Genomic DNA, 23,441 nt, shown 5'->3' with positions numbered 1-23,441 from the left:
CATGTCTAAACATCCTACTGAAGAGGAGACACTGAAACTATGAAGTCAATACATCACCTTACTTTAACATGCAGTTTATTACATGTCTAAATATCCTACTGAAGAGGAGACACTGAAACTATGAAGTCAATACATCACCTTACTTTAACATGCAGTTTATTACATGTCTAAACATCCTACTGAAGAGGAGACACTGAAACTATGAAGTTAGTTAATACATCACCTTACTTTAACACAGTTTATTACATGTCTAAACATCCTACTGAAGAGGAGACACTGAAACTATGAAGTTAGTTAATACATCACCTTACTTTAACATGCAGTTTAATACATGTCTAAACATCCTACTGAAGAGGAGACACTGAAACTATGAAGTTAATACATCACCTTACTTTAACACACAGTTTATTACATGTCTAAACATCCTACTGAAGAGGAGACACTGAAACTATGAAGTTAGTTAATACATCACCTTACTTTAACATGCAGTTTATTACATGTCTAAATATCCTACTGAAGAGGAGACACTGAAACTATGAAGTTAGTTAATACATCACCTTACTTTAACATGCAGTTTATTACATGTCTAAATATCCTACTGAAGAGGAGACACTGAAACTATGAAGTTAGTTAATACATCACCTTACTTTAACATGCAGTTTATTACATGTCTAAACATCCTACTGAAGAGGAGACACTGAAACTATGAAGTTAGTTAATACATCACCTTACTTTAACATGCAGTTTAATACATGTCTAAACATCCTACTGAAGAGGAGACACTGAAACTATGAAGTCAATACATCACCTTACTTTAACATGCAGTTTATTACATGTCTAAATATCCTACTGAAGAGGAGACACTGAAACTATGAAGTCAATACATCACCTTACTTTAACATGCAGTTTATTACATGTCTAAACATCCTACTGAAGAGGAGACACTGAAACTATGAAGTTAGTTAATACATCACCTTACTTTAACATGCAGTTTATTACATGTCTAAATATCCTACTGAAGAGGAGACACTGAAACTATGAAGTTAATACATCACCTTACTTTAACATGCAGTTTATTACATGTCTAAACATCCTACTGAAGAGGAGACACTGAAACTATGAAGTCAATACATCACCTTACTTTAACATGCAGTTTATTACATGTCTAAACATCCTACTGAAGAGGAGACACTGAAACTATGAAGTTAATACATCACCTTACTTTAACATGCAGTTTATTACATGTCTAAACATCCTACTGAAGAGGAGACACTGAAACTATGAAGTTAGTTAATACATCACCTTACTTTAACATGCAGTTTATTACATGTCTAAACATCCTACTGAAGAGGAGACACTGAAACTATGAAGTCAATACATCACCTTACTTTAACATGCAGTTTATTACATGTCTAAACATCCTACTGAAGAGGAGACACTGAAACTATGAAGTCAATACATCACCTTACTTTAACATGCAGTTTATTACATGTCTAAACATCCTACTGAAGAGGAGACACTGAAACTATGAAGAAGTTCAATACATCACCTTACTTTAACACACAGTTTATTACATGTCTAAACATCCTACTGAAGAGGAGACACTGAAACTATGAAGTCAATACATCACCTTACTTTAACACACAGTTTATTACATGTCTAAACATCCTACTGAAGAGGAGACACTGAAACTATGAGTTAGTCAATACATCACCTTACTTTAACACACAGTTTATTACATGTCTAAACATCCTACTGAAGAGGAGACACTGAAACTATGAAGTTAGTTAATACATCACCTTACTTTAACACACAGTTTATTACATGTCTAAACATCCTACTGAAGAGGAGACACTGAAACTATGAAGTCAATACATCACCTTACTTTAACACACAGTTTATTACATGTCTAAACATCCTACTGAAGAGGAGACACTGAAACTATGAAGTCAATACATCACCTTACTTTACAATATTGAACAGAGCTTTCTAGTAAGCTTCTTCTTTTGTTAGATTAAATATTTATCTCTAGAGTCTTCAGTCTGATATCCAAGTTAAAATACTTTGTGACCAGACACTTTCTTTGTGGTTATTAAAACATTCACATATAGCTGTGTTGGTTGGACCTCCATTGTGGAAGTTGCATTTCTGGTATCTGATTAAATAAATAATGTTTTTTGTAATACAAGTAATGGGTTTAGTGATTTTCAACTGCTTTTGGTTGCCTTTATTACAAAATTTATCTGTTTCCTGTATGAACTTACAGGTTTGGCATTGCTTGCTATTGGATTACTTCCACCTGGTGTTCACTTAAAGTTGATTTTAGCATGAACTAAGCATGAATACTAAGTTTATTTTTGTTTTTGTTTTCAGAAAAATAAAAATATCTAAAATTTATTTTAGTCGATCATTAAGTTGAAGGAGGTAAAAAAGTTTCTTTAGTATCCTGGTAGATTGTTTATTTTTGAGTAATAGGTAATAACCAGTGGAACACTGTCACCCAACAACTTGACAAAGCTAACAATATACCACATGGACCACCTTGAAACAATTACCTAAAACATATTCTTCTTGTGTTCCACTGGTAGATTGTTTATTTTTGGGTAATAGGTAATAACCAGTGGAACACTGTCACCCAACAACTTGACAAAGCTAACAATATACCACATGGACCACCTTGAAACAATTACCTAAAACATATTCTTCTTGTGTTCCACTGGTAGATTGTTTATTTTTGGGTAATAGGTAATAACCAGTGGAACACTGTCACCCAACAACTTGACAAAGCTAACAATATACCACATGGACCACCTTGAAACAATTACCTAAAACATATTCTTCTTGTGTTCCACTGGTAGATTGTTTATTTTTGGGTAATAGGTAATAACCAGTGGAACACTGTCACCCAACAACTTGACAAAGCTAACAATATACCACATGGACCACCTTGAAACAATTACCTAAATCAGATTCTTCTTGTGTTCCACTGGTAGATTGTTTATTTTTGGGTAATAGGTAATAACCAGTGGAACACAAGAAGAATCTGTTTTAGGTAATTGTTTCAAGGTGGTCCATGTGGTATATTGTTAGCTTTGTCAAGTTGTTGGGTGACAGTGTTTTGTTTATAACCTCTTTCACTCACAGTCTGCTTCAAAGAATAAATGTGGTGGTCATAGTTCTTACTGTCAAATCATATCTTTTTTTAATCTAAGTGCTTGTTTGGATGTGATATTGTATTTGATGTGGACAAGGTTGCAATTTTGATAATGTAGATATTATATTTTATCCAATAGGTTTCTGTACATACCAGTATGTAGAACACCTAAAAATGTATTTAGGAAGTGGAGTAATCTAGAGTAAATTTAACTCTCTCAACATGTCATGGTCATTTTGACCCACCATGTGACCTCTTTGTACTTTGTTAAAGTATTTATAAATTTGATACTACTAACTTTTATTGAAGTATGTGTATCTTCACAAAATTTGACAGTATTGTAGTAAACATTACAAGTCTTTCTTAATAAAAAAAATTCATCATTTAGTGAAGCATTTTAAATAAACTAAAAAAAAAGTTTATAAATATATTGAGTATTCTTTTGGACTAGTCCATGTGCATAATTATTTAAGTTTAAAAAAACTTTCCTTCATGTCAAAAATCTCAAATTTCATTTGTGTAATCTCCAAAGCCTCCTAAATTTATTTCAAACATTTCTTTCAATAAAATTTTAAATTTGATTTTTCTCTACACTAATTCTATACAAGGTTGATCAATTTGGTTGTAACTACCAAAAAATTCCTCATTTAAATTATTCCTTATTTCTTTGTAAATAGACTTCAAATTGTAACATGAAACAAAATTAATTGTTCCTTTAAACTCATAACATCTATTTATAATCAAATTTTATTGTCCTTTGAACAATGTCTAACTACTATCTGCACCATTATAGGTTGTAAGTCACTTGGAGTACCTGCAGCTAACATTACACCATTGAATTATATTACCCACAAGCTGCTCACATGAAACATTTTTATTATTTATTTATTTACATAATGTAAATTTAATTAACTTTACAATATCACTACTTTTACATTGTAGTTTCTTTTATAATGATAAATAAAGAAACAAAATACTTACCCAAACTTCCTGGTTTTTTTCTGCTGATGGCTGTCAATGACACTTCACCCTACTTACTCTGACAACAGCCACTAACAATTTCTAACTCTGACAACAGCCACTATCAATTTCTAACTCTGACAACAGCCACTATCAATTTCTAACTCTGACAACAGCCACTATCAATTTCTAACTCTGACAACAGCCACTATCAATTTCTAACTCTGACAACAGCCACTATCAATTTCTAACTCTGACAACAGCCACTATCAATTTCTAACTCTGACAACAGCCACTATCAATTTCTAACTCTGACAACAGCCACTATCAATTTCTAACTCTAACAACAGCCACTATCAATTCCTTCTAGCTAATCTTTATCGTTCCCATGGGAATGAAGCTTGTACAAACAGAGAAACTGACAATTATCTGTTCAGAAAACAACATAATATGTTACCTGATAGATGAAGACACTAGTTTTCTATTGGGTTATAGATGATGCATAATTAAACTTAAGAAAAAACTATTACAAATCCTGAAATAGAGGGTGTGGCAAAGGGGTCTGATTTGCTATTTCATTGCTCTGTAACCAAACAAAATTCATGGCTATAAAATTTATGGTTTGCCTGATCAGTGATGATTTCATACCAAGTAATTTATGGTAAATTTCATACTTATTAGAGAGGTGGTGAACAAAATACAGAAGTTGAGATACCAAGAGAAAATTCAGGATTTTTTAAAAATATTGCCTTATGAAATTAAGAACTAAAAACTTGTATACCAATAAAATATGGATTATTAGCTATTGTTGTACGTTGTTCTAATTGGTATAACATACACTACAAGTAGTTTAATAAAATATGGAATGTAAGCCACTAAAACCTAGTGATATGCACAGTAAAGGATGACCAGGACAAGATTAATAAACCTTGGAGGATGTTGGCACATCTATAAAAGGATGGTAACGAATCTTTGTCTCCTATCAAATGAACAAAATATCAATACTGTAGTGTCTTCAAAATGTTGGTTTGTCTGCACAGCTTCAAACAGTCTGAACTCTTAAGTCTCCCAAACAAGGTTGCTGTGCATTTTGTTTGAATATAGAATTCATCATTAAATCCTAAACCATTAAGTGTAAACTTCTAGTTCAGCTAAGTCTGTAATAATTTTTTCTGTTGGATTATTCTAGTTTATCGAGAGAAGATTCTAGGGCTTTTAAGCCTTCATCATGGGGAATGTTTGTCTACAGAGAAGAAACATCCATAGTACAGAGACTAGTGTTTGTAGAAAGTTTTACATTGTTGCTAATGTCAAAAATCAAAGCTAATGTTGAGCACCACATCAAAGATACTGCCTCATGTTTCACATTGGTTAACATTCCTTATAATTATTATTATACTTGAGTCATATGTACTGAACATGGCACAAAGTACACCTGGCATCAACAACTCTAGGTTATAATTGGCTAGGTTTCAAGTCTAACTTATATTAAACATCTGGTTTACATGACATCAACATTCATGCTTGTATATTTCAATACATTCATTACACAGATCTTTTATTCTCCTGAAGAAGAACAGTAAACTATGTGAAAGCATTCAAATTTTGGGTCTCATCAGAAAATTATTACAGCACTTGTAAACTTATGTTTCCCATCACATTAATTAAATTCTCTAGGATCAGAAAACAACAACACAATATTCAATCCACTACAGATGGAGAATAGCTGTGAAAATCATAATTTGTACTGTTGACATATAACAGAGAATGCTAAAATAATTAAACTCTGTCACTATTTCTTAGAGTTGGTTTCAGAAACCAAACTCAGAAGTAGCTCAAGGCTGTTTTACCAACAAATTATGGCTGATCACAAAGACTGAAACAAATAGTTCCAACTACTCCTGTTTGTTTCCTTGCTTGTACATCTTTTTAAAACACAGATTGTTCTGAGAAAAAAAAACCTCTTTATACAGCATACTTAATGGTATCAACACTTCAAACTGTGAAATAACTTGACTTGGTAATTATTTTAAATAAGAAGCATACAAATAGAAAAATCAAAAACACAAAGTTAAGTATAGAATCATTTTACACAAATAAAAGCATACAACATCAAAGACACAAATACAAACCTAATGAAATATAGGGATTTGTATCTTTGTGTACAATCAAGATAAACATTTGTTATAGAATGAAAACAGTAGCAGTAAGGGATAAAAACTTAAGGTAAAAAAACAGACATGTTAACCATATATTGTATATCCACCACCTACAGATACTTAAGGTAACAAAACACATTTTAACCAGACACTGTATATCCACAACCTACATAAACTTAAGGTAACAAAACAGACATTGTAACCAGATATTGTACATCCACATCCTGCTTATACTAAAGGTAAAAAAACAGACATTTTAACCACATATTATATACCCACAATATACATATACTTAAAGTAACAAAACAGACATTTTAACCACATATTATATATCCACAACCTAAATATACTAAAGGTAACAAAACATACCTTTTAACTAAATATTGTACATCCATACCCTGCATATACTTAAGGTAACAAAACACACATTGTAACCACATATTGTATATCCACATCTTGCTTATACTTAAGGTAACAAAACACACATTGTAACCACATATTGTACATCCATACCCTGCATATACTTAAGGTAACAAAACACACATTGTAACCACATATTGTATATCCACATCTTGCTTATACTTAAGGTAACAAAACAAACATTGTAACTTGATATTGTACATCCACATCCTGCTTATACTTAAGGTAACAAAACACACATTGTAACCAGATATTGTACATCCACATCCTGCTTATACTTAAGGTAACAAAACACACATTGTAACTAGATATTGTACATCCACATCCTGCTTATACTTAAGGTAACAAAACACACATTGTAACTAGATATTGTACATCCACATCCTGCTTATACTTAAGGTAACAAAACACACATTGTAACTAGATATTGTACATCCACATCCTGCTTATACTTAAGGTAACAAAACACACATTGTAACTAGATATTGTACATCCACATCCTGCTTATACTTAAGGTAACAAAACACACATTGTAACTAGATATTGTACATCCACATCCTGCTTATACTTAAGGTAACAAAACACACATTGTAACTAGATATTGTACATCCACATCCTGCTTATACTTAAGTTAACAAAACACACATTTTAACCAGATATTGTACATCCACATCCTGCTTATACTTAAGGTAACAAAACACACATTGTAACTAGATATTGTACATCCACATCCTGCTTATACTTAAGGTAACAAAACACACATTGTAACTAGATATTGTACATCCACATCCTGCTTATACTTAAGGTAACAAAACACACATTGTAACCAGATATTGTACATCCACATCCTGCTTATACTTAAGGTAACAAAACACACATTGTAACTAGATATTGTACATCCACATCCTGCTTATACTTAAGGTAACAAAACACACATTGTAACTAGATATTGTACATCCACATCCTGCTTATACTTAAGTTAACAAAACACACATTTTAACCAGATATTGTACATCCACATCCTGCTTATACTTAAGGTAACAAAACACACATTGTAACTAGATATTGTACATCCACATCCTGCTTATACTTAAGGTAACAAAACACACATTGTAACTAGATATTGTACATCCACATCCTGCTTATACTTAAGGTAACAAAACACACATTGTAACCAGATATTGTACATCCACATCCTGCTTATACTTAAGGTAACAAAACACACATTGTAACTAGATATTGTACATCCACATCCTGCTTATACTTAAGGTAACAAAACACACATTGTAACTAGATATTGTACATCCACATCCCGCTTATACTTAAGTTAACAAAACACACATTGTAACTAGATATTGTACATCCACATCCTGCTTATACTTAAGGTAACAAAACACACATTGTAACTAGATATTGTACATCCACATCCCGCTTATACTTAAGTTAACAAAACACACATTGTAACTAGATATCGCACATCTACAGCCTACATATACTTAAGGTAACAAAACAGACATTTTAACCACATATTGTATATCCACAACACACATACAGTTGTTGAATTCAAAAATTAAGTAAAAAAAAAATCCTACAAGTAGAAGAACCTAAATGATATGTTTTAACATTCAGTCATTAAAAATGTCACCAAATTTTAAGTTCATAATTAAGAATTAAAGTAAATTATACACTTACTTTCCTTCTTCAAAGTCAATACGAATCTGTTTGTTGGAACAGGGTCGAAACATTTCCCTAATGGAATAGGTGTAGAGGGAACCCTCCATAGGAGACAATCCTGGGAGCTGAAAGTATCGATACAAGATAATGTAAAACAGGATACAATGAATTAAAAGAGGATAAGAACTTTGTGATCCTGAAAGATTACAGAATGAAAACAGTAGACCATTGTGAACTACCAGAACATGGAAAGCAGCTTAAATATTCTGTAAACTTGGAACAGAGCAAAATTTATTCTTGTAAATAAAAGCAAGGTATCAACCTATAAATTAACCTCATAAATAGGAGCAAATTTCATACTCTAATGAAACAAACATTTTTCAACCAGATAATCCTAGAAGACAACAGTAGTAAAATGGGTTATGAAAGTCTGTAATATTTTAGCTAAAGTCAAAGATTACTCCAGAAAATGTTGTTACGTACAGATTTCAACAGATTAAGACGTTGTTACGTACAGACTTCAAGGGGTTAAGACGTTGTTACGTACAGACTTCAAGGGGTTAAGACGTTGTTACGTACAGACTTCAAGAGGTTAAGACGTTGTTACGTACAGATTTCAACAGATTAAGACGTTATGTACAGACTTCAAGGGGTTAAGACGTTGTTATGTACAGACTTCAAGGGGTTAAGACGTTGTTATGTACAGACTTCAAGGGGTTAAGACGTTGTTATGTACAGACTTCAAGGGGTTAAGATGTTATTATGTACGGACTTCAATGATTTGAGGTGTTAGTGAAATTTCAAAAGAAAAATTCTGAAGAATTAAAATTATTTAAATCTTTACAAATATTGCAATACAAGACCAAGACAAAATCCTGTCATATCACTTGGATAAAGTAACAGATGACAAGCGATATTTTGCTATTTTTGTTTTGCACTAGTACCTTACAACACAAATCAACATTGTAAGTAATTTCAACCCACAAATTACAGTATGTATGTCATATATTCACATTTGTTTCTTGCTATTCAGCTACAGCATAATTATATAATCTAACTGAAAGCATCAGAACAGCCCCTTTATCATAACATCAAAACGAGACATCATTTCTGATTTTATAACATTTCTCTTACCCTTATTACCACTGTACACAAAGGATCTTTGTCAGACAGAGTTTTTATTATTTCCTTTTCATCATTACTCTCCCTCACAAAATAGTTAGGGTAGAATGCTCCAGCAATGACTATCTAAAGGTTGAGAAAAACAATAAAAAACAACTATTTGATTCTTATGAACAGTACAGGTTAACAGAATAAATTATTAATCTTTGTTAAGATTTGATAAAACAATAAAAAAACCATACAACAATTATCCAAGTCTTACTAAAAAGTACAGGTTAACAGAATAAATTGTTATTGTTAAGATTTGACAAATTCCTTGAACTTTAAAAATCTTTTTTTTCAAAATTACAATGCAGAAAAAGGATATTGTAAATAATCTATCACTTATGACCATGTTTCAACAAGGTTAACAATCACTTGTGAGTAAATCAATGTAATCATGTATTCAACAGTTTCCTCTTAAGCCTAATATTCAACGGTAAACCTAAACACCAATCACGTGTACGTAACTCAATAATATGATCAAGCAATAAAAAAAAAATCATTTTGAAAAATTAAGTATGATGTAAAGATGGCTGTGCCAAAAGTACAGAAACAAGGTAGGAATGAATACACAAAACTATACAAAATGATGTAAAGATGGCTGTGCCAAAAGTACAGAAACAAGGTAGGAATGAATACACAAAACTACACAAAATGATGTAAAGATGGCTGTGCCAAAAGTACAGAAACAAGGTAGGAATGAATACACAAAACTATACAAAATGATGTAAAGATGGCTGTGCCAAAAGTACAGAAACAAGGTAGGAATGAATAAACAAAACTATACAAAATGATGTAAAGATGGCTGTGCCAAAAGTACAGAAACAAGGTTGGAATGAATACACAAAACTATACAAAATGATGTAAAGATGGCTGTGCCAAAAGTACATAAACAAGGTTGGAATGAATACACAAAACTATACAAAATGATGTAAAGATGGCTGTGCCAAAAGTACATAAACAAGGTTGGAATGAATACACAAAACTATACAAAATGATGTAAAGATGGCTGTGCCAAAAGTACAGAAACAAGGTAGGAATGAATACACAAAACTATACAAAATGATGTAAAGATGGCTGTGCCAAAAGTACAGAAACAAGGTTGGAATGAATACACAAAACTATACAAAATGATGTAAAGATGGCTGTGCCAAAAGTACATAAACAAGGTTGGAATGAATACACAAAACTATACAAAATGATGTAAAGATGGCTATGCCAAAAGTACATAAACAAGATAGGAATGAATACACAAAACTATACAAAAAAATCATTAAATAAGTAATCAAATCTCTTCAAGAATAACTTTTACCTACAACAAAATGTTGAATTTCTATCAGTTGAATGAATTTGAATAAAATAATTAAAATTGAATAATGCTAAATGGTCTTACAGTAGTAAGTGAAAATAAACTTGTAAGATTGACTTGGTAATTTCTGGTCAGTTACATACAAATTTTTATACAGTATTCAGCCCTACTTTAATTCTGTATTCCACCATTCTTACATCATAATTTATTTTTCATTTTTTTATTACTTTTTTCCCTCTCTGTTTCATTAACCCTTTTTCCCAACTGAGTTAATTCCTCAATTTAAAAGTAAAGTAAATATTAAAATAATGCACCTAAATATATATTTTAGTGAGTCACATGGTATGTTGAATACAGATTTGTTTAAAATTAGATGTTTATGATATCAAAATACTAAGTCTATACTTTTGTACAAATTAAGAACTCAAATTACTAATACTGACAAGCTAGAATATAAAACAAGTAACTCGTATCTTTTTACTTATGTACTGAATCAAACACAGTGGCTCAGTTCAACTCTTTCCATTTTTTGAAATGGTCTCTTCTCTTACTACAGTATATGACGTGTGAATAACCAATCCACAGCTTAGAATGTCCCCAAAGTCGTTTTCTTAGCTATTTTAACCTTTGAAAAAGCTACCACATTCTTTCAATCCAAGTTTTCAAGGAGATAGGTTGTGTCTTTAGTCTGCAAAGTTTCATATTTTTTAAAATCTTAATACATCTTTGTTACTGAGCTTAATAAATTATAGTACACTGCTATGGTATCAGTGTAGTTATTTATGGCTTTTGGTTATTCAACAGTATACACAAAACCAAAGACACCTTGTTTGATATCCTCCATGCGCAAAAATTTTAAAAGGGTTAGCAACCTATGTCGAGCAACAACCGAGTACAAAGGTTAAAGAGAGAAAAGATAATTGTTTTCTTTACTTTTTGATTTATTGTTCTACATTTTGAGATAAGTTCCATAATTTTTATTTCTAAATAGTAATAATCTATATACATATATAATGTATAATAATTCAAATGGACTTGTATTTTGTAATATACAGTCACTTTAAAATGCAGCAAAGACATGGAAGACTAAAGGTCAGTTTTATATTATTGGATATATAACATAAGTGCACATGCACTGTTATGTACTGTTAGCTAGAAATGATTAGAAGGCCAATATAATAAATATACAGCATAATGAGACTTAAGCTACTTAGACTAAATATTTGTTGTTGTTTTTTGTTATAATATGTAGCCTGTCAAGCAGATACAAAACATAATATATATTTCTTTCCTAATTGTTTATGATGACTACAAAGTTATTTAAGTGACAGACCCAAGATAGCTAGAGTACAGAAAAAAACAAAATGTAAAGTCTTACTAAAAACAAACATTGGAAGTGTATTTAGGAGGGTTTTGAGGATCACACAATTAATATTTGAGATTTTGGAACAAAGAATAGTTTTAATCAAGACATGTTGTACTCAGACTACTCATGAAACAGACTATTTTCACAAATAAATTTATAGTGAAAATATTTCATTAAAAATTCTGATTTTGTATAAATACTTGTAATCTTTACTACAAGTCTACCACATTTTGTGCAGATACACATGCTGTATCAAAAGGTACAGAGTAAATGTGTGCAAATGTACAGATGAACTTGTGTATACAATATTGAGTCTGTTACAAGAGTTAAAATAGGTTGATAAGTGAACATTTGTCTAATATTTATAATTCAATGACAACATACATCATTAATACATCATTTTTGTCAGTTTCTCTAATTCTGTATTACACTAGGGGCTGATGAACTTGATTTTTGCATATTGTCCAATGCTAAATAGTCAAGAGAAAGAAAGACATTAACAACTGTATGCATCATGTAATGACAGCTACACAGGAGAAAAAACGTTTAACAAAAACTCTCACATACTAGTATTAAGATTAGTGAAATTGATGAACTTATTGTTATGTTTTAACTCTTTCAGTAAGAGCTCGGTCCATATGACAGACCTCGTAACCATTTTGTGCTTGCTATAGTATCTATGCTATTACTTATATATCAGTAAGCTTACGTTCATAAATTTTACTAATAATGCAGAGAACAACATTTCAACCTTCCTAGGTCATCTTCAGGTTAAAGAAAGAGATTTTGCATCTTACCATTGCCAGACACATCTTAGGGACAAGAATATAAATTGGTACGGGATTGTAAGGAGCATTGCAGTTGGATGTTAGGTTATTAATTGGTGGGTTTATAATCATCAAAAAAGTTTCCACCTGTATCACATTATAACACCCCACTTAAATCTAAAGACATCCCTAACAGAAACTTAAATAACAATGATTTCAGTTCACCTAAATATAAAGAAATTCCTAATATAAATTCTTATAACAAAAGTTACTAATAGGGCATTATCACAATCAACCCAACTCTAAAAAAAATTCCTTACAGAAATTAATAAACAAAGTTTAATCTATATCATGTTATCACAGCCTATTCAAGTATAAAGAAATCTAATAAAAACTAATCTAATAAAAGCATTATAAAGTCCACTAGTTTTAAAATTAAGAAAAACTAACATAAAGGTTTTATTTATTTCATGTTACAACAGCCCACCAAATAAGAAATCCCTAATTGGATCAAAATGTCTTAGGACATTAAAAGTTGTTTCCTCTGTATAAAATTTGGAAGAAACAACAACCGGGAATGCCGATAATAACAGCAAAACACAAGATGCTAAACAATATATTTGCATTACCTTCCCATGGATTCAACAAACCTTCATGCCAAATTTGGTAAGGATCCATCAATGGGGCAAAGTAGTGGTAAAATTAACAACACAAAAAACACTCATAAAACTGCAAAATGCAAAATTGAAAATTTCTGTGCATTTCCCCATGGACCGAATAAACCTCCATACCAATTCTGGTGAAGATCCATCCACACCCTGCAAAGTACTCATATGGACACACAACAGACAGTACTATTACATTTACATAGATGGCACCAGCACATTGAATCCATTTGTGATGTAATTATGACATAATATTTGTACACTGAGAATGGAAAAAATAAAGTTCTCTGTGACAGGAAGCACACATAAAATGAGAAAATTGTATCCCCTATTGCAACTCTACATGCACACAGGATAAAAATTTCACAAAGTCGGACTGCACATTAAATAATAAAAAGTTTTTCCACTATCATATAAGCAATATTTCCATTACAGTATGATACTCATTTATTAACTTCATACTTAAAGAAAAGCCAACTAATCCAGCACCTAACTATTTAAGTAATTTCAAAATGAGTTCATTAAACAAACCTTTAAAAGAAACATTTGTTCATCTTCATCAATGTGATGTGCTCTGCTTGGAATCTGAATATTCACTCTGTCTAATCGGTATCAGTTCTTTAACAGTGACAGCTACCTAAGTAACAGAATAGTTAAGAGAATCCTATGTTAAACAATATAACCAAAGTTCAAATCTGTTAAATCTGACAAAATAAATTTTGTTAAGTTATACAATAAAACCAAGTTCAAACCTACACCCACCGTCACATACTCTATTTCAAGATTTGTTACCACATTTGATAATGCATTATTTATAACAAATGGAATGCCAAGGTTTTCATCTATCAAATGATGTATTATTATGTTGTGTTCTGAACAAATAATTATTTCTCAGTGATAACGAGAAAAACCTACTTATAGAGAAAAATATACATGTAAAAACGACTGGTATGGGATGAGAAAATTTTTATGTAGAGGAGCGAACAATGTTTTGACCTTATTTGGTCATCATAAGGTTCACAAGAAATAAAAGAGGTAACTGACCAATAGCTGACCACATGTTTGAAGGGGGTTGTGTAACTGAGTGTAAGAATGTAAAGGGTGTGCTCAGATGTTTGATTATATTCATTAATATAGGTATAAAGGTGTTCCTTTGTATTAGTTTATCTTGGGCTTGAGTTGTTGTACAAGTAAGGCTTCTTTAATTTTGTGTATTCCCAACATCAGCAGAAAAATAACCAAAGTTTGGTAAAAACCAGTAACAAAATATGACATTCCAGTTAATACCTAATTTATTCAAAAAACCAGGTGGAAAACTAAGGTTTATACTATGTAAAAACTACACTGACAAACACTACACCAACTTTATAAAATATAATGTGATGACTGCCACGACTTCAATATTCTATATTCTTTCTTTCTTTGTGAACCTGATGATGACCGAAGGTCGAAACGTTGTTTGCTCCTCTACATACATTTTTCAACCAAAACTAGATGTTTTTTACATATATATATATATTAATTTTTCTGTTCGAAAACGTTTCACTCCCACAGGAAAGATAACAATTAGCTTGAATGAACTGGTAACTTACGGCTGTTGTCGCATAGTTAGAAAGCCAGAAAAATATTGATAGTCAGAAGAAGTCATTTGCTTTTTGTAAATTATTAATCTATGTTCTTTGGTGCATCACTACAACTAGTATTAAAAAAAACAGAAGGGTGAAGTGTCATCAACATTAAGAATACTCAGATAAGTACTTCATTTGTTGTTTATTCTTTATTTATCATCAACATTAAGAATACTCAGATAAGTACTTCATTTGTTGTTTATTCTTTATTTATCATCAACATTAAGAATACTCAGATAAGTACTTCATTTGTTGTTTATTCTTTATTTATCATCAACATTAAGAATACTCAGATAAGTACTTCATTTGTTGTTTATTCTTTATCATCAACATTAAGAATACTCAGATAAGTATTTCATTTGTTGTTTATACTTTATTTATCATCAACATTAAGAATACTCAGATAAGTACTTCATTTGTTGTTTATTCTTTATCATCAATATTAAGAATACTCAGATAAGTACTTCATTTGTTGTTTATTCTTTATTTATCATCAACATTAAGAATACTCAGATAAGTACTTCATTTGTTGTTTATTCTTTATCATCAACATTAATAATACTCAGATAAGTACTTCATTTGTTGTTTATTCTTTATTTATCATCAACATTAAGAATACTCAGATAAGTACTTCATTTGTTGTTTATTCTTTATTTATCATCAACATTAAGAATACTCAGATAAGTACTTCATTTGTTGTTTATTCTTTATCATCAACATTAAGAATACTCAGATAAGTATTTCATTTGTTGTTTATACTTTATTTATCATCAACATTAAGAATACTCAGATAAGTACTTCATTTGTTGTTTATTCTTTATCATCAATATTAAGAATACTCAGATAAGTACTTCATTTGTTGTTTATTCTTTATTTATCATCAACATTAAGAATACTCAGATAAGTACTTCATTTGTTGTTTATTCTTTATCATCAACATTAATAATACTCAGATAAGTACTTCATTTGTTGTTTATTCTTTATCATCAACATTAAGAATACTCAGATAAGTACTTCATTTGTTGTTTATTCTTTATCATCAATATTAAGAATACTCAGATAAGTACTTCATTTGTTGTTTATTCTTTATCATCAATATTAAGAATACTCAGATAAGTACTTCATTTGTTGTTTATTCTTTATTTATCATCTGTTGTTTTTTATGAAAGACCAAATATGTTTCCTGAAACTCTGCCAAGTTTTGTGAAAATACACATATTATATCAACAGTAAATAGTATCAAATCTATAAAGACTTCAAACAGGTCATGTGTGATCAAATAGACAAAACCCAGAGGGTTAACTGATAAACCTGACAGTAAAGGAATCTGAGATTACATAACACATTTGACAAGATTTAAAATAGACAAAACCCGGAGGGTTAACTGATAAACCTGACAGTAATGGAATCTGAGATTACATAACACATTTGACAAGATTGAAAACAGACAAAACCCAGAGGGTTAACTGATAAACCTGACAGTATTGGAATCTGAGATTACATAACACATTTGACAAGATTGAAAATAGACAAAACCCAGAGGGTTAACTGATAAACCTGACAGTAATGGAATCTGAGATTACATAACACATTTGACAAGATTTAAAATAGACAATCTAACTGAATGAAGTTCAAGTCTCATGAATTATACAATGCAACCAAAATGGACACCAAATTTAATAACAACTAGTGAAGTCAAACTTATCCATGTCAAGTGTTTCTGAATTTGAATCTCTAAAACCATTATAAAATTAGAAAACAAAGATAATATTTAAGAAAACAAGACTTGAGGGATTAAATTTTAAACTTGTATCAACTTCCGAGTTTGAATTTCAAAATGATACATGACTGTTCTGATGTAACTGCAAACCTCAATGATTTTAGATTATGAAGACAAGCAACTCCTGGTGGATCCAAATGCAGCCATGTAACAAGTTGCTTTGTAAAACAAAATTAATGAAGCCTACTCAGCAACTTTAATGTTCATATTTTATTTTGCTCAAAACAATTCTAAAAACATTCAATATCACATTTTGGCAATTCTTCTGTACTTCCAGTTAGAACCTATTTAATAAACCTAAACACGAAATGTGTTGAGAAGTATTAGGGTAACCTTTTGTTAAGGATCCTACAAGTATTAAACATAAAATAATTATAATCTCCTATCCAGCCACTCTTCAACCTAATTTATTGTATTAAATATACAATAATTACATAAAATACTATAAGTAATTACCTCTTTAATACGACGTAACTGAATGAAATTTGCAAATGCCCACTGAGACTCAGTCTGACCACCAGGCCTCTGAAAATCTCCACTCTGACACTTCTCTTCCCAAACCTGAGCAAAATATAACAAAAGACGAGTCTAACACATGTAGTTCTTACAAACTATAATTAAAACTACTTAAAGCATTTTAATGTAAGGGTTTCAGGGTTAAACTACAATTGAAACTACTTAAAGCATTTTAATGTAAAGTTTTAGGGTTAAAAACTCTTAACGTTATCATTTAAAGAATGATGTACGACTCTTAAATGTTCTTCCACAAATACTTAAAGTTACGACTACTTCTACAAGACAACATACTGTCTGCACTGATGCTTAAGGTGCTATTTTCTAAGAGTGCATAATCTCTACAATATCACTTACTACACGATTTATTTAAGAATGGATACTCTATACATTGATGCTTAATATAGGATTTATACAAGACTGAATGCTCTTCATACAGTTACCTAATGTAGGATTACTACAAGATTGAACGCTCTCTACAATGTTACCTAATGTAGAATTTCTAAAAGACTGAATGCTCTTTATACTGTTACCTAATGTAGAATTTCTACAAGACTGAATGCTCTTTATACTGTTACTTTATGTAGGATTTCTACAAAACTGAATGCTCTCTATACTGTTACTTTATGTAGAATTTCTACAAGAGTGAATGCTCTCTATACTGTTACCTAATGTAGAATTTCTACAAGACTGAATGCTCTCTATACTGATACCTAATGTAGAATTTCTACAAGACTGAATGCTCTCTATACTGTTACTTTATCTAAGATTTCTAAAAGACTGAATGCTCTCTATACTGTTACCTAATGTAGAATTTCTACAAGACTAAATGCTCTCTATACTGTTACTTTATGTAGGATTTCTACAAGACTGAATGCTCTCTATACTGTTACTTAATCTAAGATTTCTAAAAGACTGAATGCTCTTTATACTGTTACCTAATGTAGAATTTCTACAAGACTGAATGCTCTCTATACTGTTACTTTATCTAAGATTTCTAAAAGACTGAATGCTCTTTATACTGTTACCTAATGTAGAATTTCTACAAGACTGAATGCTCTCTATACTGTTACTTTATGTAGGATTTCTACAAGACTGAATGCTCTCTATACTGTTACTTAATCTAAGATTTCTAAAAGACTGAATGCTCTTTATACTGTTACCTAATGTAGAATTTCTACAAGACTGAATGCTCTCTATACTGTTACTTTATCTAAGATTTCTAAAAGACTGAATGCTCTTTATACTGTTACTTTATCTAAGATTTCTAAAAGACTGAATGCTCTCTATACTGTTACTTTATCTAAGATTTCTAAAAGACTGAATGCTCTCTATACTGTTACTTTATCTAAGATTTCTAAAAGACTGAATGCTCTTTATACTGTTACCTAATGTAGAATTTCTACAAGACTGAATGCTCTCTATACTGTTACTTTATGTAGGATTTCTACAAGACTGAATGCTCTCTATACTGTTACTTTATGTAGGATTTCTACAAGACTGAATTCTCTCTATACTGTTACTTTATGTAGGATTTCTACAACACTGAATGCTCTCTATACTGTTACTGTATGTAGGATTTCTACAAGACTGAATTCTCTCTATACTGTTACTTTATGTAGAATTTCTACAAGAGTGAATGCTCTCTATACTGTTACCTAATGTAGAATTTCTACAAGACTGAATGCTCTCTATACTGTTACTTTATGTAGGATTTCTACAAGACTGAATGCTCTCTATACTGTTACTTTATGTAGGATTTCTACAAGACTGAATGCCCTCTATACTGTTACTTTATGTAGGATTTCTACAAGACTGAATGCTCTCCATACTGTTACTTTATGTAGAATTTCTACAAGAGTGAATGCTCTCTATACTGTTACCTAATGTAGAATTTCTACAAGACTGAATGCTCTCTATACTGTTACTTTATCTAAGATTTCTAAAAGACTGAATGCTCTTTATACTGTTACCTAATGTAGAATTTCTACAAGACTGAATGCTCTCTATACTGTTACTTTATGTAGGATTTCTACAAGACTGAATGCTCTCTATACTGTTACTTAATCTAAGATTTCTAAAAGACTGAATGCTCATTATACTGTTACCTAATGTAGAATTTCTACAAGACTGAATGCTCTCTATACTGTTACTTTATCTAAGATTTCTAAAAGACTGAATGCTCTTTATACTGTTACTTTATCTAAGATTTCTAAAAGACTGAATGTTCTTTATACTGTTACCTAATGTAGAATTTCTACAAGACTGAATGCTCTCTATACTGTTACTTTATGTAGGATTTCTACAAGACTGAATGCTCTCTATACTGTTACTTTATGTAGGATTTCTACAAGACTGAATGCTCTCTATACTGTTACTTAATCTAAGATTTCTACAAGACTTAATGCCCTCTATACTGTTACTTTATGTAGGATTTCTACAAGACTGAATGCTCTCTATACTGTTACTTAATCTAAGATTTCTAAAAGACTGAATGCTCTCTATACTGTTACTTTATCTAAGATTTCTAAAAGACTGAATGCTCTTTATACTGTTACCTAATGTAAAATTTCTACAAGACTGAATGCTCTCTATACTGTTACTTAATCTAAGATTTCTAAAAGACTGAATGCTCTCTATACTGTTACTTTATCTAAGATTTCTAAAAGACTGAATGCTCTTTATACTGTTACCTAATGTAAAATTTCTACAAGACTGAATGCTCTCTATACTGTTACTTAATCTAAGATTTCTACAAGACTGAATGCCCTCTATACTGTTACTTTATGTAGGATTTCTACAAGACTGAATGCTCTTTATACTGTTATCTATGTAAAATTTCTATAAGACTGAATGCTCTCTATACTGTTACTTTATGTAGAATTTCTACAAGAGTGAATGCTCTCTATACTGTTACCTAATGTAGAATTTCTACAAGACTGAATGCTCTCTATACTGTTACTTTATCTAAGATTTCTAAAAGACTGAATGCTCTTTATACTGTTACCTGATGTAAAATTTCTACAAGACTGAATGCTCTCTATACTGTTACTTTATGTAGGATTTCTACAAGACTGAATGCTCTCTATACTGTTACCTTATAATACGATTTCTACAAGACTGAATGCTCTCTATACTGTTACTTTATCTAAGATTTCTAAAAGACTGAATGCTCTTTATACTGTTACCTAATGTAGAATTTCTACAAGACTGAATGCTCTCTATACTGTTACTTTATCTAAGATTTTAAAAGACTGAATGCTCTTTATACTGTTACCTAATGTAGAATTTCTACAAGACTGAATGCTCTCTATACTGTTACTTTATGTAGAATTTCTACAAGACTGAATGCTCTCTATACTGTTACTTTATGTAGGATTTCTACAAGACTGAATGCTCTCTATGCTGTTACTTTATGTAGGATTTCTACAAGACTGAATGCTCTCTATACTGTTACCTAATGTAGAATTTCTACAAGACTGAATGCTCTCTATACTGTTACTTTATCTAAGATTTCTAAAAGACTGAATGCTCTTTATACTGTTACCTAATGTAGAATTTCTACAAGACTGAATGCTCTCTATACTGTTACTTTATTTAGAATTTCTAAAAGACTGAATGCTCTCTATACTGTTACTTTATGTAGGATTTCTACAAGACTGAATGCTCTCTATACTGTTACTTTATGTAGAATTTCTACAAGACTGAATGCTCTCTATACTGTTACTTTATCTAAGATTACTAAACGACTGAATGCTCTTTATACTGTTACCTAATGTAGAATTTCTACAAGACTGAATGCTCTCTATACTGTTACTTTATCTAAGATTTCTAAAAGACTGAATGCTCTTTATACTGTTACCTAATGTAGAATTTCTACAAGACTGAATGCTCTCTATACTGTTACTTTATCTAAGATTTCTACAAGACTGAATGCTCTTTATACTGTTACCTAATGTAGAATTTCTACAAGACTGAATGCTCTTTATACTGTTATCTATGTAAAATTTCTATAAGACTGAATGCTCTCTATACTGTTACTTTATGTAGAATTTCTACAAGAGTGAATGCTCTCTATACTGTTACTTTATCTAAGATTTCTAAAAGACTGAATGCTCTTTATACTGTTACCTTATGTAGAATTTCTACAAGACTGAATGCTCTTTATACTGTTACCTTATGTAGAATTTCTACAAGACTGAATGCTCTCTATACTGTTACTTTATGTAGGATTTCTACAAGACTGAATGCTCTCTATACTGTTACCTTATGTACGATTTCTACAAGACTGAATGCTCTCTATACTGTTACTTTATCTAAGATTTCTAAAAGACTGAATGCTCTTTATACTGTTACCTAATGTAGAATTTCTACAAGACTGAATGCTCTCTATACTGTTACTTTATCTAAGATTTCAAAAGACTGAATGCTCTCTATACTGTTACTTTATGTAGGATTTCTACAAGACTGAATGCTCTCCATACTGTTACTTTATGTAGAATTTCTAGAAGAGTGAATGCTCTCTATACTGTTACCTAATGTAGAATTTCTACAAGACTGAATGCTCTCTATACTGTTACTTTATCTAAGATTTCTAAAAGACTGAATGCTCTTTATACTGTTACCTAATGTAGAATTTCTACAAGACTGAATGCTCTCTATACTGTTACTTTATGTAGGATTTCTACAAGACTGAATGCTCTCTATACTGTTACTTAATCTAAGATTTCTAAAAGACTGAATGCTCTCTATACTGTTACTTTATCTAAGATTTCTAAAAGACTGAATGCTCTTTATACTGTTACCTAATGTAAAATTTCTACAAGACTGAATGCTCTCTATACTGTTACCTAATGTAGAATTTCTACAAGACTGAATGCTCTCTATACTGTTACTTTATCTAAGATTTCTAAAAGACTGAATGCTCTTTATACTGTTACCTAATGTAGAATTTCTACAAGACTGAATGCTCTCTATACTGTTACTTTATGTAGGATTTCTACAAGACTGAATGCTCTCTATACTGTTACCTTATGTACGATTTCTACAAGACTGAATGCTCTCTATACTGTTACTTTATCTAAGATTTCTAAAAGACTGAATGCTCTTTATACTGTTACTTTATCTAAGATTTCTAAAAGACTGAATGCTCTTTATACTGTTACCTTATGTAGAATTTCTACAAGACTGAATGCTCTCTATACTGTTACTTTATGTAGGATTTCTACAAGACTGAATGCTCTCTATACTGTTACTTTATCTAAGATTTCTAAAAGACTGAATGCTCTTTATACTGTTACCTAATGTAGAATTTCTACAAGACTGAATGCTCTCTATACTGTTACTTTATGTAGGATTTCTACAAGACTGAATGCTCTCTATACTGTTACCTTATGTACGATTTCTACAAGACTGAATGCTCTCTATACTGTTACTTTATCTAAGATTTCTAAAAGACTGAATGCTCTTTATACTGTTACCTGATGTAGAATTTCTACAAGACTGAATGCTCTCTATACTGTTACTTTATGTAGGATTTCTACAAGACTGAATGCTCTCTATACTGTTACCTTATGTAGATTTCTACAAGACTGAATGCTCTCTATACTGTTACTTTATCTAAGATTTCTAAAAGACTGAATGCTCTTTATACTGTTACCTGATGTAGAATTTCTACAAGACTGAATGCTCTCTATACTGTTACTTTATGTAGGATTTCTACAAGACTGAATGCTCTCTATACTGTTACCTTATGTAGGATTTCTACAAGACTGAATGCTCTCTATACTGTTACCTTATGTACGATTTCTAAAAGACTGAATGTTCTTTATACTGTTACCTAATGTAGAATTTCTACAAGACTGAATGCTCTCTATACTGTT

The 23,441-nt window shown here is 30.9% G+C and overlaps 2 protein-coding genes across 2 annotated transcripts in view; both read right to left on the bottom strand.

Annotated features, from left to right (window-relative positions):
- Positions 1 to 14,275, bottom strand: part of LOC143226837 (ATP-dependent RNA helicase TDRD9-like) — a 52,728-nt gene extending 38,453 nt beyond the window's left edge. Inside the window, exons 1-3 of the mRNA XM_076458314.1 lie at positions 14,170 to 14,275; positions 9,502 to 9,615; positions 8,386 to 8,492 (exon numbers count right to left, since the gene is read on the bottom strand). Of these exons, the coding sequence (XP_076314429.1) occupies positions 8,386 to 8,492; positions 9,502 to 9,615; positions 14,170 to 14,184 (236 nt within the window). The 5' untranslated portion in view covers positions 14,185 to 14,275. The remainder of the gene's footprint in view (positions 1 to 8,385; positions 8,493 to 9,501; positions 9,616 to 14,169) is intronic.
- LOC143227560 (ATP-dependent RNA helicase TDRD9-like) overlaps positions 14,198 to 23,441 on the bottom strand; it is a 136,040-nt gene continuing 126,796 nt past the window's right edge. The window contains exons 19-20 of the mRNA XM_076458992.1: positions 17,503 to 17,607; positions 14,198 to 14,275 (exon numbers count right to left, since the gene is read on the bottom strand). Coding sequence (XP_076315107.1) covers positions 14,198 to 14,275; positions 17,503 to 17,607 — 183 coding nt within the window. The remainder of the gene's footprint in view (positions 14,276 to 17,502; positions 17,608 to 23,441) is intronic.

The sequence above is a fragment of the Tachypleus tridentatus genome, chromosome 9 (genome assembly GCF_004210375.1).
Source record: "Tachypleus tridentatus isolate NWPU-2018 chromosome 9, ASM421037v1, whole genome shotgun sequence".
In the NCBI taxonomy this organism is placed as follows: domain Eukaryota; kingdom Metazoa; phylum Arthropoda; class Merostomata; order Xiphosura; family Limulidae; genus Tachypleus; species Tachypleus tridentatus.
The sequence above is the reverse complement of the archived record's forward strand: the minus strand, read 5'-3'. Positions and strand labels throughout refer to the sequence as shown.